Source organism: Polypterus senegalus, chromosome 14 (assembly GCF_016835505.1).
Source record: "Polypterus senegalus isolate Bchr_013 chromosome 14, ASM1683550v1, whole genome shotgun sequence".
NCBI lineage: Eukaryota > Metazoa > Chordata > Cladistia > Polypteriformes > Polypteridae > Polypterus > Polypterus senegalus.
Window position 1 is genome coordinate 59,908,433 of NC_053167.1, and position 14,230 is coordinate 59,922,662.

Below are 14,230 nucleotides of genomic sequence, written 5' to 3' on the forward strand. Positions count from 1 at the left end.
TTATTACCATCAACTGAGGCCTGAAGCTCTCCCCCAAGTGCACACATACGACTCAGCTTCCCCCCATCCCAGACCCATCATGTCAGACACCAGGAACCATGAAGTCATGAACACAAGCAAGTGCGTCAGCCTTGGCATTGAGGGAGCCTTTACAATAAATGAATTTGAACCGAAAGGGCTGAAGGTCAAAGAACCATTAGTGATGTGCAAGTTCCACTCTTTGTTCACCAACATCCACTAGAGCAGTGCATGATCAATGATGAGAGTGAACTTGCAGCCCAAGAGTTAGTACCTCAGCTGGTTAATAGCTAATTTGATGCAAAAGACTTCTCTCCACTGGTTCATTCCTGGTTTCCTGGTCCAACAGCTTCCATCTCAGGAACATAATGGGGTGTTCAACACCGTCAACGCTTTGGCTCAGCACAGCACCAAGACCAGTGACCAGCGGGTCAGCTTGGAGAATTAAAGGCAAAGAAAAGTTAGGTGTCCTCAAGACTGGCGCTGATGTAAGGGCCTGTTTCAAATTACAAAAAGCTTTGTTTGTTCATCCCATACCACCATGTTGGGTGCCCACTTTTTTTAAGGATTAGTCAAGGACACCACTAGCTCAGAAAAATGGGAAACAAACCGGGGGTACCACCCCGGTAATCCCAGGAAAGCCCCTCGCTGGGGCCCCATGCAACCCAAATGGAAGGACAAGATACTGTATTTGCACATTGTAAATTACTTGTGGTAAAAGCTGTCTTTTCCATGGCTTAATCAGTTAAAGGATCTTGCCAGTACTCTTTTGTCATGTCAAGTGTGGTCAGTTACTGATCTTTGCTAAACTACTAGTGGCACTCATCCACTCACAGCATTGGATAATCTTCGAAGCAAGAGAGAAGCTGATGGAAGTCATTACAAAATTGCCAACTGCCATTAGGCTTAGGGATCAGCACGATGAGGCTAGACCAGGGACTAAAACTTTCCTCTATAATAACTAGATCTAGCATCTGCTGGATCTCGAGCTCCACTTCTGTACGTTTTGCCTCTGGAAGTCTGTACAGGCACTCTCGGATGATCACCCCTGGCTCCATTATGATGTCATTTGTAATCAGGGTGGTCCTGCAGGGTCATTCATTTGCAACCTCAGAGACAGATAAGATAGCTGCTTCATGCTCTTGTTGTTGCTGGTTTGTTAAATTAGGGATGTTCCATGAGAAAAGAAAGAATGGTGCTGAGTGGAGTAGGTGTCAGGCTCCCTTGCCTTCCATGGCTTCAGCAGGTTTACATGGTATACCCATTTAGTGGGACGACAATTAACCAGTTTCACCAAATAATCAACCATCCTTTTTCTCTCCTTAACTTCGTTTGCCAATGTGCCAAAAGTTTAGAATGCGATGTGGCATTGAGTACCATAACACGATCTCCAGACTGAAACTCATATAGGCCTGTTCCACAGTTTTAATGGCGGGCCTGAACTGATTGTTCCTGTTCCATATTCTTTTTTAGTATGGGTCTAATTTTTTTCAAACCTATCCCATAATTGTGCAACATATTCCAAAATATTTGTACCTGGGATGGCCTTGTCCTCCCAACCTTCTTTTACAGTCCCCAGGATTGATGCCCATATAGTAAATTAAAAGGGGACCACTTAGTATGCAAATAAGATGGGGGAAAGTAATTGGTCCCAGCTCTTTCCATCCTTGCTGACAACCTTGCAAAACATTTGCTTCAGCGTTTGGTTGAACCATTCGACTTGAAACTTCCCTGAATGTCTCCAAAGTGAAGGGCATCCCTTTGTCTGTTAAGACACACACAAAGACCCCTAGCAGTTCCTGTGTGGTATTTTTGGAAATGACTACTCTCAAAGGCATAGCGTCCAGATATCGCGTAGCATTGTCTATGAGGACTAAAATATGTTTGTGTCCTCTAGCTTATGGATCAAGAAGACCTACATTATCAACCCCTATGAGCTTAAATGGGATGTTGATGAGTGGCATATGGACAAGAGGAGTACAGTCTTTCCCATGAATCTGTTGTAATTGACATTCTGACCTCCTTATTAATCTTTGACCAAAAGCAACAGAGCTTCTTGTCTTCTCAGCACCCAAGGGGGCATGTGCTGACTTGCAAGCCTGCTACCCGTAGGTTTTCGGGACCAGCAACAAAGTTCTCACCTCACCCTCATGTTCAGCTGCTTAGTATAATAAATCATTAAGAACAAAATGTGGCACCTGTGGCATGGGATAATCAGTACAATGCCTGTCAATCAAGACAACTGCATTTTTGGCAATGCTTTTCCCTTTTAAAGGAGGCTAGAGTTTGTCTAAATTGAAAATGTAAAGCGAAGAGCAGATCCGTGGGGATCTCAAGGGGCTTTGTTGGCGACTGTGGCATCACCACTTCTGTCTCAATGAAGGCATTGGCTCGAGTTGGCACAGCATCATCTAAGGTAGCCACATGATCATTCTCCTGTGCTGGCTGAGAGAGTGGCATGGAGATAGCTTGAGATGGGTTTTCACCTTGTGGCCAGATCCAGAGTTTTCCCAGTGGTGATCAGTGTTTCACCACATTTTTTGCTATCTGACCAGTCCTGCCCAAGTATTGCAGTGTAAAGTGGTTTGTGCATAACTGCCACTTTAAGCGTGTGGATTACCCCTTCGCAGCTGATGACACATAAGCCAGATTTGTACCCTTGGGTTTCTCCGTGGATATATTGTTAGATTTATCGAGTTACCATTCCACTATCGCAATAGCATGTAACTCCGAACAATGATGGAGGCATTGTTGCCAGTATCCATAAGGATCTATGCCCAAAAATCAACACCATCCAGGTGAAGAAATGGGTTAAGCAGTTGCCGAGTGAGTACACAGTGCCTACCTCCTCGCGCCCAGCTGCAGTCAGTGTCAGAAATGTCTAACCTCCCCGCACTTGAAACAGCCGTTTCTGCTTCTCTGTCGGCTTAGCTATGTGCTTTGTGTTGTGGCAGGTGGGTGGAGGTTTGGCGAAACATCCTGTTGGAGAGGGGCAAGGCCATTTCTGCAACTTGAGGGCGTTCAATAATGTATCGCATGCCACACTTTCAACTATCATGTTGGTGACATGCAAATCAGATGCCAGCCACTGCCCTACTTTACCCCAGATCTCAAAGGCTTGGGAGCAAGCTGGCCTCTCTGGGTTGAAACGTAACTCCCAACATGATCTTGCCTGCTGGTCCAGGGATATGCCATACTGCATATATAATATATATATATGCTCATAATTAGCAGCTGCTTGCTTGAGCAGCTCATTGAGGTCGTAATAAGCCCACTGCTTGTCTCCGGTCAGGAATTGTGCCAGTATGTGCGCCCATTCAATACGGTCCCAGTGGTGATGAATAGCTGTACGTTTAAAGATTTAAAAGCACGCCTCAGTATTGTTGCTCAGTCGTAATAATACTCATACCTGGAACAGGGCACATGACAAGGTTGAGTGCACCTCTGCCTCTGCCTCCTACTTGGATCATCAAGGAGTTCAGTGCGGTGTTTGCAGTTGTTCCAGTAGTGGCTGAGTCCATTTGTACACTCATTTTCCCAGCAAAATCCTGCAGACTATGCCAGTGTAAAAGAGGAGACAAACAAAGGTAAAGAGTTGGGGAGCACCATCCTGGGTGAACCCTGTATATTAAATGAGAGCAAGGTAAAGGCTAGTGGAAACATCTTTACAGACAATAGTTCTAGATCAAACTGCAGTAGGTTGGAGGCCCTTTTGAATATATACTGTAGGTTTTTGACAGGATGAGGAGAATACAGGAGGGCAGTAACATCAGCAGTAAAGTGGTGGTTAGGCTTCTGACTGCAGAGGAAGGAAGAGAGAATGTATTGAACCACAGTGCCAACCCCTGGTTTGGTGGGTTATTTCCATCACCTAGCCCTTTAAGCTGTCCCCCATGCACACATACATGACACTGGCTATATTTGGTTATAAATGGTCTTTGCTTCCCTTTTCAGCTGTTTAACATAACATTTTGGTGGAATTATAAAAGATTGCAGAATGGTGTGGCGATACTGTTAAACCAATCAACAGCATTTTGTGAAAATGTTACCTCAGTTCACAGACACAGAAATAATAATAACAGTAAAATTAGGAAAAATTCAGTTATAACTGTTTAGAATTTAAGCATCTTTATTACCTGTTGCTTATGTTTTCTGAACTGGTAATCATAATCTTGAAAACAAATCTAAATTTTCACAGAGGTCGTTAGCAAATGAAATACAGTATATTAATCTGTTTTGTCAGTTGTAAAATCGTCATTTTAAGATTTATGTTTGTCTTGTAATATACTGAAGATTTTTACATTTATGCAGCTCAGTCATTCTTGTTTTTATTACATACCCATAGAAGAACATATAATCACAGTGTAGAATGTTATGGCTACTTCTCAATGCAACATGCTCCATTTCATTACTGACCCATAGGCTGGCAATGCCGGAGGTGCCTGGGCATGTTTACACTTTGACTATGAGAAAAGATATTTTCACAACAATCAATGAACCAAATTGAAATTCTAGGTTGTCTGTAAGTTCTTTATCACAATACTGTATCACAATTAAAACGCAGAGCAATTTAGTGTTGATGACATGAAACTCCTTATGGCATATTCCCCTTGCAAACATTAAACTGATATGTCATTGCTGTCACCCATTACTAATTCTCAGCAGCATGTTAATTATGGTGTAAATTGCTTTGTTCAAGCACCAGACAGCTAAATATGCACAGGGTTTCAGGTGCCCTACAAATGACAGTGCAATGGTTGCCCTACTGACAGCAAGGGGAACATCTATTTGGATGTACATATATTATACAGTTGTAAAGACACATTTTCATAACCCATTTAAAGTGTTCATGGTTATTTTACTATTATACTAAAAGATGTCCTGTGTTTGGTAATACTATTCAATATAAGTGGTTTAATAATTTACTATTTAATATAAATAAATGTAAATATAAAAAAATGACTGCAATCTGGACTGAAGCTTGTGTTATCAGAAATGTGATCAGCAGTACTGTGTTACTTTCTTATCAGCTACTTCCTGCTGTCAGCATAGTGCTTATTTCAATAGAAAAATATTTGCATTAAATCAACTGTCGTATTACATTGGGCTTACACCACAAATTTAATAGTGTGAACATGAGACTCCATGAAGGCTGGTCTCTCTGACAGAATTATGTGATGAGTATTTTGGTGTGATTTAAAAGATTAGAGCAGAATTTGAGGAATCAAAGTTGGGTAGGTTAAACTACTTGATGCGTTTTAAATGAAACATTATTATACGTAGATCCCACCTGAATTTATTATTTGTTAGGCATAGGTGGCGTGACATCTGTAGAATTATGCAAGCCAGAAGTAAATTATGAGGGTAGTCTCCACTAGTGCTCAATGTTGTACCTGTGACAAAGCTGTTTTACTTGATTGGAATTTCATTTGTAGAAATGTGTGCTATTTTTCCATTGTATGACTTGTTTTATATACTTGGTGGCACAATGATAGATAGTGTATGTTCCATGCTGATTATAACACCTTGTGTAGAATAGATATGCTGTCTCTATATGTGTTTTAATTTCCTGACTGCACATCCTGATAGCGTAACCTAGTTGCTAAGGTATTGAACTTGCATCCTAGGTTGCAGATAAGTCTCCTTGCTTGCACTTACTGTGCAGCCCAGAGCAGTTAATTAACCGACCTGTGCTCCAGAAATAAATATAAATATATGTAAACAACTATACTATTGTGAAAGTCCTGCTTCAAGTATGTTTACTTCTATTACAATTCTTTGAATCTTACATTTGTTTTTGTATAAAATTCTTCATCAAAACTAGTGAAACTGCCTTTTCTGAAAGACATGGTATTAAAGCAGAAAATCTCTTATTTAAAGAAATTGATGCACCGAACAACAAAAGAAGAGGGTGATCAAGAATTAGGTCCTGGACCTGACAAAGATTTTATAACGGCAATGCTACATTCAGAGATCTACTGGACAATAGGGGTTTTAAGGCTTCTCAGCAACAGCCTGTATACTTCACAACCACCTCTAGATTGTGTTCACTATAGTAAGGCACCATATAAAATAAATTCTATCTGTATTTCTTGTAACCTGTTATTTGTGTGTGTATTTGGCAAGACATGAAAGATTACTTTATAAATGTCATCAGTTTGAGCATATTGATTCTTAACCATTTCAGTTTTTAGGTTTATTGAAATACATTTTGGAAAATTTTAGTGTTAGAAAATAAATGTTACCAAAATAAGAAGAATTCAATGCATTGCTTGAATATCTGTATGGTACTGCTGTATATGTACACTTGACTTTTAGTCTGTTTTTATGTATACTCTTAATTATTAGTGTTGCATCAGGTAGATAAATATGATTTATGTAGAAAGTTTTCATGATAATGTTAAAATTATGTTAACATTAATTCAGCTTATTATCCTTGTGATCCCAGGAGACTTTTTCAGCCATAGCAGGTAGATAACAACATGACTAGTAGTGCGTATGTACAGTGGAATTGAAGAAAAAAATACGAGTCTCAAGAGCAAATTTAAAAAAAAAAAATTTTGGGGGGGGGCAAAAATCGTCTAAAATGTTGGTTCTATTGCTTTATTACTGGGTTAAATCCTGTGAGTGGATTATTAACAGAGCAGAAAACTGTATGTTTTCTTTAAAGTGCAAGGCTCTGGTGCCTAGTCCATTAAATAATCTTCAAGTTGTAAATTGTTCCTTCAAAGGATGGAGCAAATATGACCTGTAAAAGTTTCAGAAACATTTAGCCCGATCTGGAAATTAAACTCTTCATTGTTTATTTTAGTAAATATACTGAATATAATATGTCTGCCTACATAATTCTCCTAAAAATAGTTGTTTAGTGTATAAATTACAGTAAAAATATGTCTTTTATTGTTTCATATTGTTGGTCCTGACACATTATTGTTGTATATTAACAAATTTTTAAATTCTTAATTCATTCCATTGTGTAATGTAATGGCCCTTTGGCAGCAATTTGCAATGGTAGGTCACAAGACTGAAAGAATAATTATGTAAATTAGGCAATTGCTAGTTGCCTTTTTTGTTTGCCAAATCTTTTTTTTCTGATTTTCAGAAAATGATAAGCAAATACATTAAACAGCAGGTAAAATAAATTTTACCTTCTTGGGCTTCTCTGAATACACTGCAGAATGATTTAAGCTAAACAAAATACCACAGGTGAAGTTAAAAAGTTGCTACTGGCATTTGGAAATAAATCCTTACAACTATGAATTTTAATTGTGTTTGTTTGCCTCTGTCCATTAGTAGTATTTTTTATCTTGTATTTAGTTAGTTTAAAAATAGACACAATACCTTTTATATCAGTAAATAGTTGCAAATTTCTGTTGAGATCCTTGCATAGATTTTTGCAACCGTTATTTCACCCCCACTCTATTTAATATGAACACTGTCCTTGTAAAACATACCTTAAATATTTTTTTAAGTAGTATTTGGAGTTAAGTCATTAATAACCTGTAATGTGCTCATCAGACATGCATGAAAATTCTTTGGCTACACATACACTAAAATTACCCAGCTTTTCTGGTATCAGAGCTATCACGGTAAAGTGTTTGTCATTTCAAGGCACTTGTTTTTATAACATTTCTATTCTCATCTGTCTTCAAGAAAGAAGTCTGTTGATCAAGTGAACTCCCTTATCGCCCTCCCTTTTTCCTCCACAAACCCTTGGAGAATGCAGTATGGCTAGGAGAGATGCACAGTGTTTGGAATGCAGCTAATGCTGTGTTTCATGTCACAGTGAAAATTACATTCCTTCTTCCCCATTTTATGCCTGTCTTTTTGTGTGAATTTAGGCTGCTTGGTCACAGCTACTCAGTTTTGCAGTGCAGAGATTTCCGTATTTCTTGCTGTCATCAATTTTTTTTTTATTTCTATCACAAAATTCATGCATTTTGTGATAGAAACATGTAGGATGGTCTGTTGAAAATGTTTGTCTACAAGAATAAGCTTTAGTTATTTTCATTTTTACTTATTGATAGAGAAACAGTTGGAAGATTACTTGCTTTAAGAACAGATCAAAAACTTCCTATTCTATGTTAAGTCTATTTTCTGGTAACATGCAATGGCCTATCGAAAAAAAAGCTTCAGCTGATTTTTCAAGGGCAGTGGCAGTCGTAATGTGATGACTGGGAGATACAGTTGATTATGGGGCATAACCTAATATTCTCAAACCCACTGAAACCACCTCAGGGTCATTCAAAAACAAGAGCATATCCCAAAACAGAACCATCAATGGACAGGGCGCCAGTCAATTTTGCAAACACTCCACAACTCACACAGAACAGGTTGATTTAGCAGTTAATATACATGACTGTGGAGATGTGAAATGAAAACCTGCACTACATAGCTAGAACATGCAGGCTACATATTACTGGGCTCGGATTTGAATCCTGTATGTTTAATCACTGACCAGCACCCCTAATCACTGTGCCTCTACACCTTGCAGTGACAAAGAAGTGAGAAAGTGATATGAGGCATTGGAAGGAAAAAATGTTTTCCCACATCTTTATTGTAGCATATCTAATGATCAGTTGAAGATCCCCAATGGTTTCTTCAGCATTACAAGAGAAACAAATGTTATCTTGCTAAACCAGAAGTCACTGCTAAATCAGCAGAACAAGACTATTGATTAAGGACAGCTCACACTATAGATTACACATAAAGTCTTATCTCTACACGATGCACTTTGTAAATTGTAATTATGACTAACAGGGAGCAACGAAAGGAATGCAGTTTATGACATTAAGTATAAAGTAATAACTTAAATATAGACAGTGTGGTGGTGCAGTGGTTAGCCAGTGTTTCCTTTGTGACATTTCTCTCTCTTTATCTTTTGTGTTTATCTCCATGTATTTATCAGCCCAGATATATTTTGTAACGATTGTCTACAACCTATTAATATGGTTGAGGAGGAACACAGCTGTCCACTTATCTTGAATACAAAATAAATATATAAATAGTTTTCTTTTTTCAAGTCTCAGTGCACCTTTAGTTTGAGTTTGGCTGATTTGTAGCAACGCACACACATCCCCTACTGTACCTTGAGTGTGTTTTGAACAACATCAGGTGATTCATTTGAAAACTGTAAACAATCTACTGGAGCTTTAACACCTCTGTGCTGGATCCCATGTGGGAATATTCCCCCCTAATGGTAAAACCCTGACAAACAAAAACAAACTAGAAGACAGTTCCTCTTAATCATGCAGGCAGTCTGCACTTGAGAACAGTTTGTAATTAAATCAGGTACAACTCTTGGAAAGAAATAATTAATTAACATCCGTAACAGTTCTTGTACAAATGACTTTCTCTGTGTCTAAATGACAGATGAAATGCTTGTTACAGTTATGTCGACATTCTAGATTGAGTGGCATTACATTTAATCTTCCTAAATATTAATCATTACTTCACAAGTTCCATAAACCGCTTTCACACTTTTGCAAGAACAACAGCGTTACTATTTTTACCAGACTATTTGAAGTTTTCCTAAATGTATTTTCAAGAGGGTGGATGATGGTTAGCATTGTCTGTAATAGTACTCAAGGTTTTGAGCAAAGCAATTCCCTACCAACTACAAGAGAGGATTTACAGTATATTTGTTACTTAGAAAAAGTAGGCTGACAGAAATAGAAGATGCTGGGGTCAGTAATAAAATAGCTTTAGTACAAACTCCTGCATTGATTAATGTCTACCTATACTTTCATGTAAGTGAAGAGACTTCTGTCTATAAACAAAAAAGAGTTATAGAGATTGACAGTAATCTTCATCGCATTCATTCTATATTTACCTTTACACAAATATCAGCCAACATTAATAGTTTTCAAAACAGGCATCTGTCCCTTTGAAAATATTCAGCTGAGGAAATCTCTTACTAAACAAATTAGATTGTTGGTTAAGATGGACAATGTGCTGTTTGCTGATGTTGTCTAACTTAATATTAATTAGCTCTGTCATTTTATTGATCATTGTCAGCCAAGTGTGAAAGCATGCTGCAGTGAATTATGCCAAATCCATGTTAACTTGAAAATTAAAAGAAGAGCTTTGAATAATTACCTTGCTGTTCTTTTTTCTTTTCTTTTTTTCTGTCTCTCTTTAAAAACAGGTGCAATAACCGAACGCAGTGTGTTGTGATTACTGGGTCAGACGTGTTTCCTGACCCTTGTCCAGGAACATATAAATATCTAGAAGTCCAATATGAATGCGTTCCCTACAGTAAGTATACCTCTTCACTGATGCCTCTTCATTAATAAACACCTAAATAAATACCTAAATACCTAAATAAATACCTATTCCTGTTGTGTAAAAAAAAGGTATCTGCAAAAAAATATAGAAATAGCTTCTTTTTCTTGTACTTTATTGTACTTTATTTCAGGAAAAGTATGTGCCTATTGAAAACAGCCACTACTATCTATCAGTCTGTATTTCTGTCTATTATTCAATGGGTTAGGTGCAGGAATAATAAATCAACAAGTTTTGTGTCCTTTCTAGCTTTTGTATTTTAGTTATGGTATTTGATAAACAGATGTGCCAAATGAGCTATACTACTGTTTAATATAATATGAATAACACTAATTTCATAATAAATATATCTAAACTAAGGGTTATATCTCAAGGCCATCTCACACCTCCCTGTTGTTGTCATAGTAATTGTAGACATGCAAAATTGTCTCTTAGTTTATCTTGGTGCATACTACTGTATGTGCAAATATGGGAATAACAGGGTGGTGAAGAGCATTCACAAAATGAAGCTGTAAATTTATTGACTAGTGTGGACCAAGCTAAAATTAATGATGATCTCTACCTCTTTGGATGGAAGAGGCATTCCACTTTCTACTTTGCCTGTCTTTTTCCTGGGCATATTCCTTTACTACCAGTAAACCTCTGACCGAGACTTATCATCTCACTCAAAATCTGTTCGGTTTAGCAAATCATTTGAGTGTTGACTCTCTCAAAAATTCTACACACAGTAATCTACAAACCAGGAATTCCTGTAGTTTACTTGTTCTATCACAGCACTCTCTTGTCGATGTTCCTGTTGCATCCAAAAGAGTAGAAATATGAAGTGACTCCTTTACTAGTACAGAAATTCAATGTCTGGTTGTTGGACACAAATTTCCACTCCCTCCCTCCAAGCTGTTAGTACTGTAACAAATATATATTTGAGAATGTTTTACCATTTGTAGTACCCTAGGAGGTGCTGTTAAACTTGGGCATCTACTCATGAAGTTCCTTCCAGTGTTGGAGTTATGTACTAACTATAATGTAGACCAGGCTCCCGGTTTACAGTTTTTGCTAGGCTTGAGATGGCTACTTATCCAAACTTTTACCCCATTTCCAAGTCAACTAACAGCTTTCAAAGCATTTTTCTTATATTCTTGAAACCCTAAAATCAAATACAGGGATTTAATTACTGATTCTGAATTGGTCTTGTGATGTCCTGGGGCCTCTTCATGTGTTATCCCCTGAATTGTGGCCATTGCTGCTTGGATAGACTCCAGCCCCTTCACAGTTTTTTTTTTTTTTTTTTTTTGTATTTTGCAAGTTTGAGTTCATTTGAGCACCTTTCAAAAATATATATTCATACACATATTTATTCAAAATCTGATTTTCCATTATATATATTTTTTGTTTACTGGCTCCTGGCATTCTGCTCAGTAAATCTGTTTACTTTAATATACGGATAAATGTACATTTGAGAAGCTGCATATTCTTAAGTAAATTTTGCTTTTGCCTTTTTTTCAACTTAACATATGCACTTATTGTTAATAACTAGTTCTATTATGTAATCATCTATATATTTTCTTTTCTTTTTTGTTTCCACCACTGTTTTTGGCTAATTTAGAGACGTATTTATCTGCAGGGTGGCTCAGCTTAACTAACCCTCCAAAGAAGGCAGGCAGGTGTAGATATGAAAACATAAACAGTGCCATGGGCAAGCTCCCTTGGATGTCTCCTGATAGCCTCATTCCTGAATGTCTCTTCTGGATAATTACTGCTCTTAACAAAATAGTGCTTTACATTTTCACAAATGTTTTGAACTCACTGTGAATTGCATTTGCTTGTTGTTTTGCATATGTAAAGGTATATTTTGTCATAATTAAAGAAATACATCGACCATTACGCTGAAATTTTAATTTCTCAGGGTGTTTGTATTTCTTATCTACAATGATGCTTTTGTTTATTGTTTAAATTTTTATATTAAAAGATTTGCTAAACCCCTTTTGTAATCCTAATTCTTTGCTAATTGTCCTTTTTCACTTCTTATATTTATAACTTGAAATTATACCACTTCTTCTTACATTTATAAGAGCCTCAGGTCAATTGTTTGTCTCTGTGTCTTTTTTCCAGATTTTTTTCCCTCTCTGAACTGCCTCTGTGATGGCTACACTTTCTTAATTTGCTTTTCTGTGTTTTAGGCACAAGAATACTTTTTATTGTTTCACCAAGCCTGCTGTTGTACATTCCTTGTTGCTCTTTATATTTACAGAAAAGCTCCTCAGTTCCATTCTTTATTTTTCTTCCTGTCTATCACTGATGAATAGAGACACACAAAACATAAACACACACACAGTCACACAATAGTCTATTTTGATTTAACTCAAAGTAAGCTTGTTTTATTTGTTCTTTGTTTTTCAAGAGCTTGCTAAATAGTAAATATGGCCTTTGGCTAGATGTTAGTATTAACTGTAAAAGGAAACAGCACCAGTATTATATAAAGCTTGCAAGAAGGAGAATTCTAACCCTTAGCACTTCAATTTAAACTGGCAGTAATGGGTCCAAGGCAGGGAACAACATGGGATGCCACACCCAATTGATTGGCATGCCCACTTTTACATTTCTTGGTCACTTGGCCATCACCAGTTAACTTAACATGTACAGTTAAATGTTGATGTATCTTTTATTAGCTATAAAATGCAGTAAACAAAAAAGCAACCCAGTATTTCTTTATTATCTATAGTCTGCTAGACCTAGCAGTAATAAGTTACTTTAATATAAGGATACAGTATATAGATAGATAGATAGATAGATAGATAGATAGATACTTTATTAATCCCAAGGGGAAATAATTTAATATAATAAATATAATGATTCTTTAATTTCATGACTATTGTGACTAGTAAAAGAAAAAACATTCATTTTTTTTTAAATCCTTATCCAATTTAAAACCATATTGAGGCCAGAGTTGGGTGTCAATAGGCACAAGGGAGGAACGCAGTGTGGCTAATGTGTCAATTCCGCAATTCCAAGACATTAAAAAATACAGTCACAGAATTTCTGTTTCTGTAATATTTAAAAAAAAAACATTTGGCAACTTGTTTTTTTTTGTCTGTGAGAGCAAAGTGGAGTTATTTGGTCAAATCTACTGTACACCAGAGGTCACACCTTTCCAAAATGGTAGTTGGGGAAGTGCTACTCAGTAGAATTCTACTGTTGCTTAGTCACTGTCTTTGTAATTTCTGATATTATCCCTGCTTCTTCTTTGGTTTACATCCCTCATCCCAAAGATGTACCTGCTAGGCTTATTGGTGACACAAATGTGGCATTGTATAAATGAGAATTGTTACCTACCTTGGGCCCAACTCTGCTGGATTTGAAAATGGATGGATACAAGACCTTTGTTCACACTGTAATACATTTGCTTTTACTGCTATACAGGGTTGTTCAACAGTTTGGAAAAATTTGTAATACCTTGAATACCTTACTTTATAATCATAAAACATTTTCTCTTGTTTTTTTTTTAGCTTGTAATAATCATGTTAATATTGAATGAACAAAAAATGTAAAATTGAATATGTGTGAATGCTTCTTTGTTTGAGGCGTAATTCTAGAAAGAAGTAAAAAAAAAAATCATATTCACTATTAGGGTAATTTACTTATTTTTTTGCATTCTTTTTTAATAAAATAACCATTTGTTCTTTTTTTGGGAAAATCAAAACTTTTTATTTTTTGCAGCTTTAATCTGTTCTGATTTTTGTTTTAGTTGAGTTAGGAATAAAAAATAAGAAAAACAAATAGGCAAAATATTATGTGGTTTATGGGGTCATAAATGATAAAAGCCCACATCTGGAAAACTGAAAATAACAAGAATAATGTCAGATACCCTTAAAACTTTGACATCATTGATTTTGTTGTTGCCAATACCTTTTCTTCCACTTCTGTGATACAG

At 36.8% G+C, this 14,230-nt stretch overlaps 1 protein-coding gene across 27 annotated transcripts in view; it reads left to right on the forward strand.

Annotated features, from left to right (window-relative positions):
• Positions 1-14,230, forward strand: part of adgrl2a (adhesion G protein-coupled receptor L2a) — a 186,715-nt gene that overhangs the window by 103,047 nt on the left and 69,438 nt on the right. For all 27 annotated transcript variants that reach the window (XM_039736021.1, XM_039736023.1, XM_039736022.1 and 24 more), the window contains exon 4: positions 10,166-10,275. In XM_039736021.1, the coding sequence (XP_039591955.1) occupies positions 10,166-10,275 (110 nt within the window). The remainder of the gene's footprint in view (positions 1-10,165; positions 10,276-14,230) is intronic.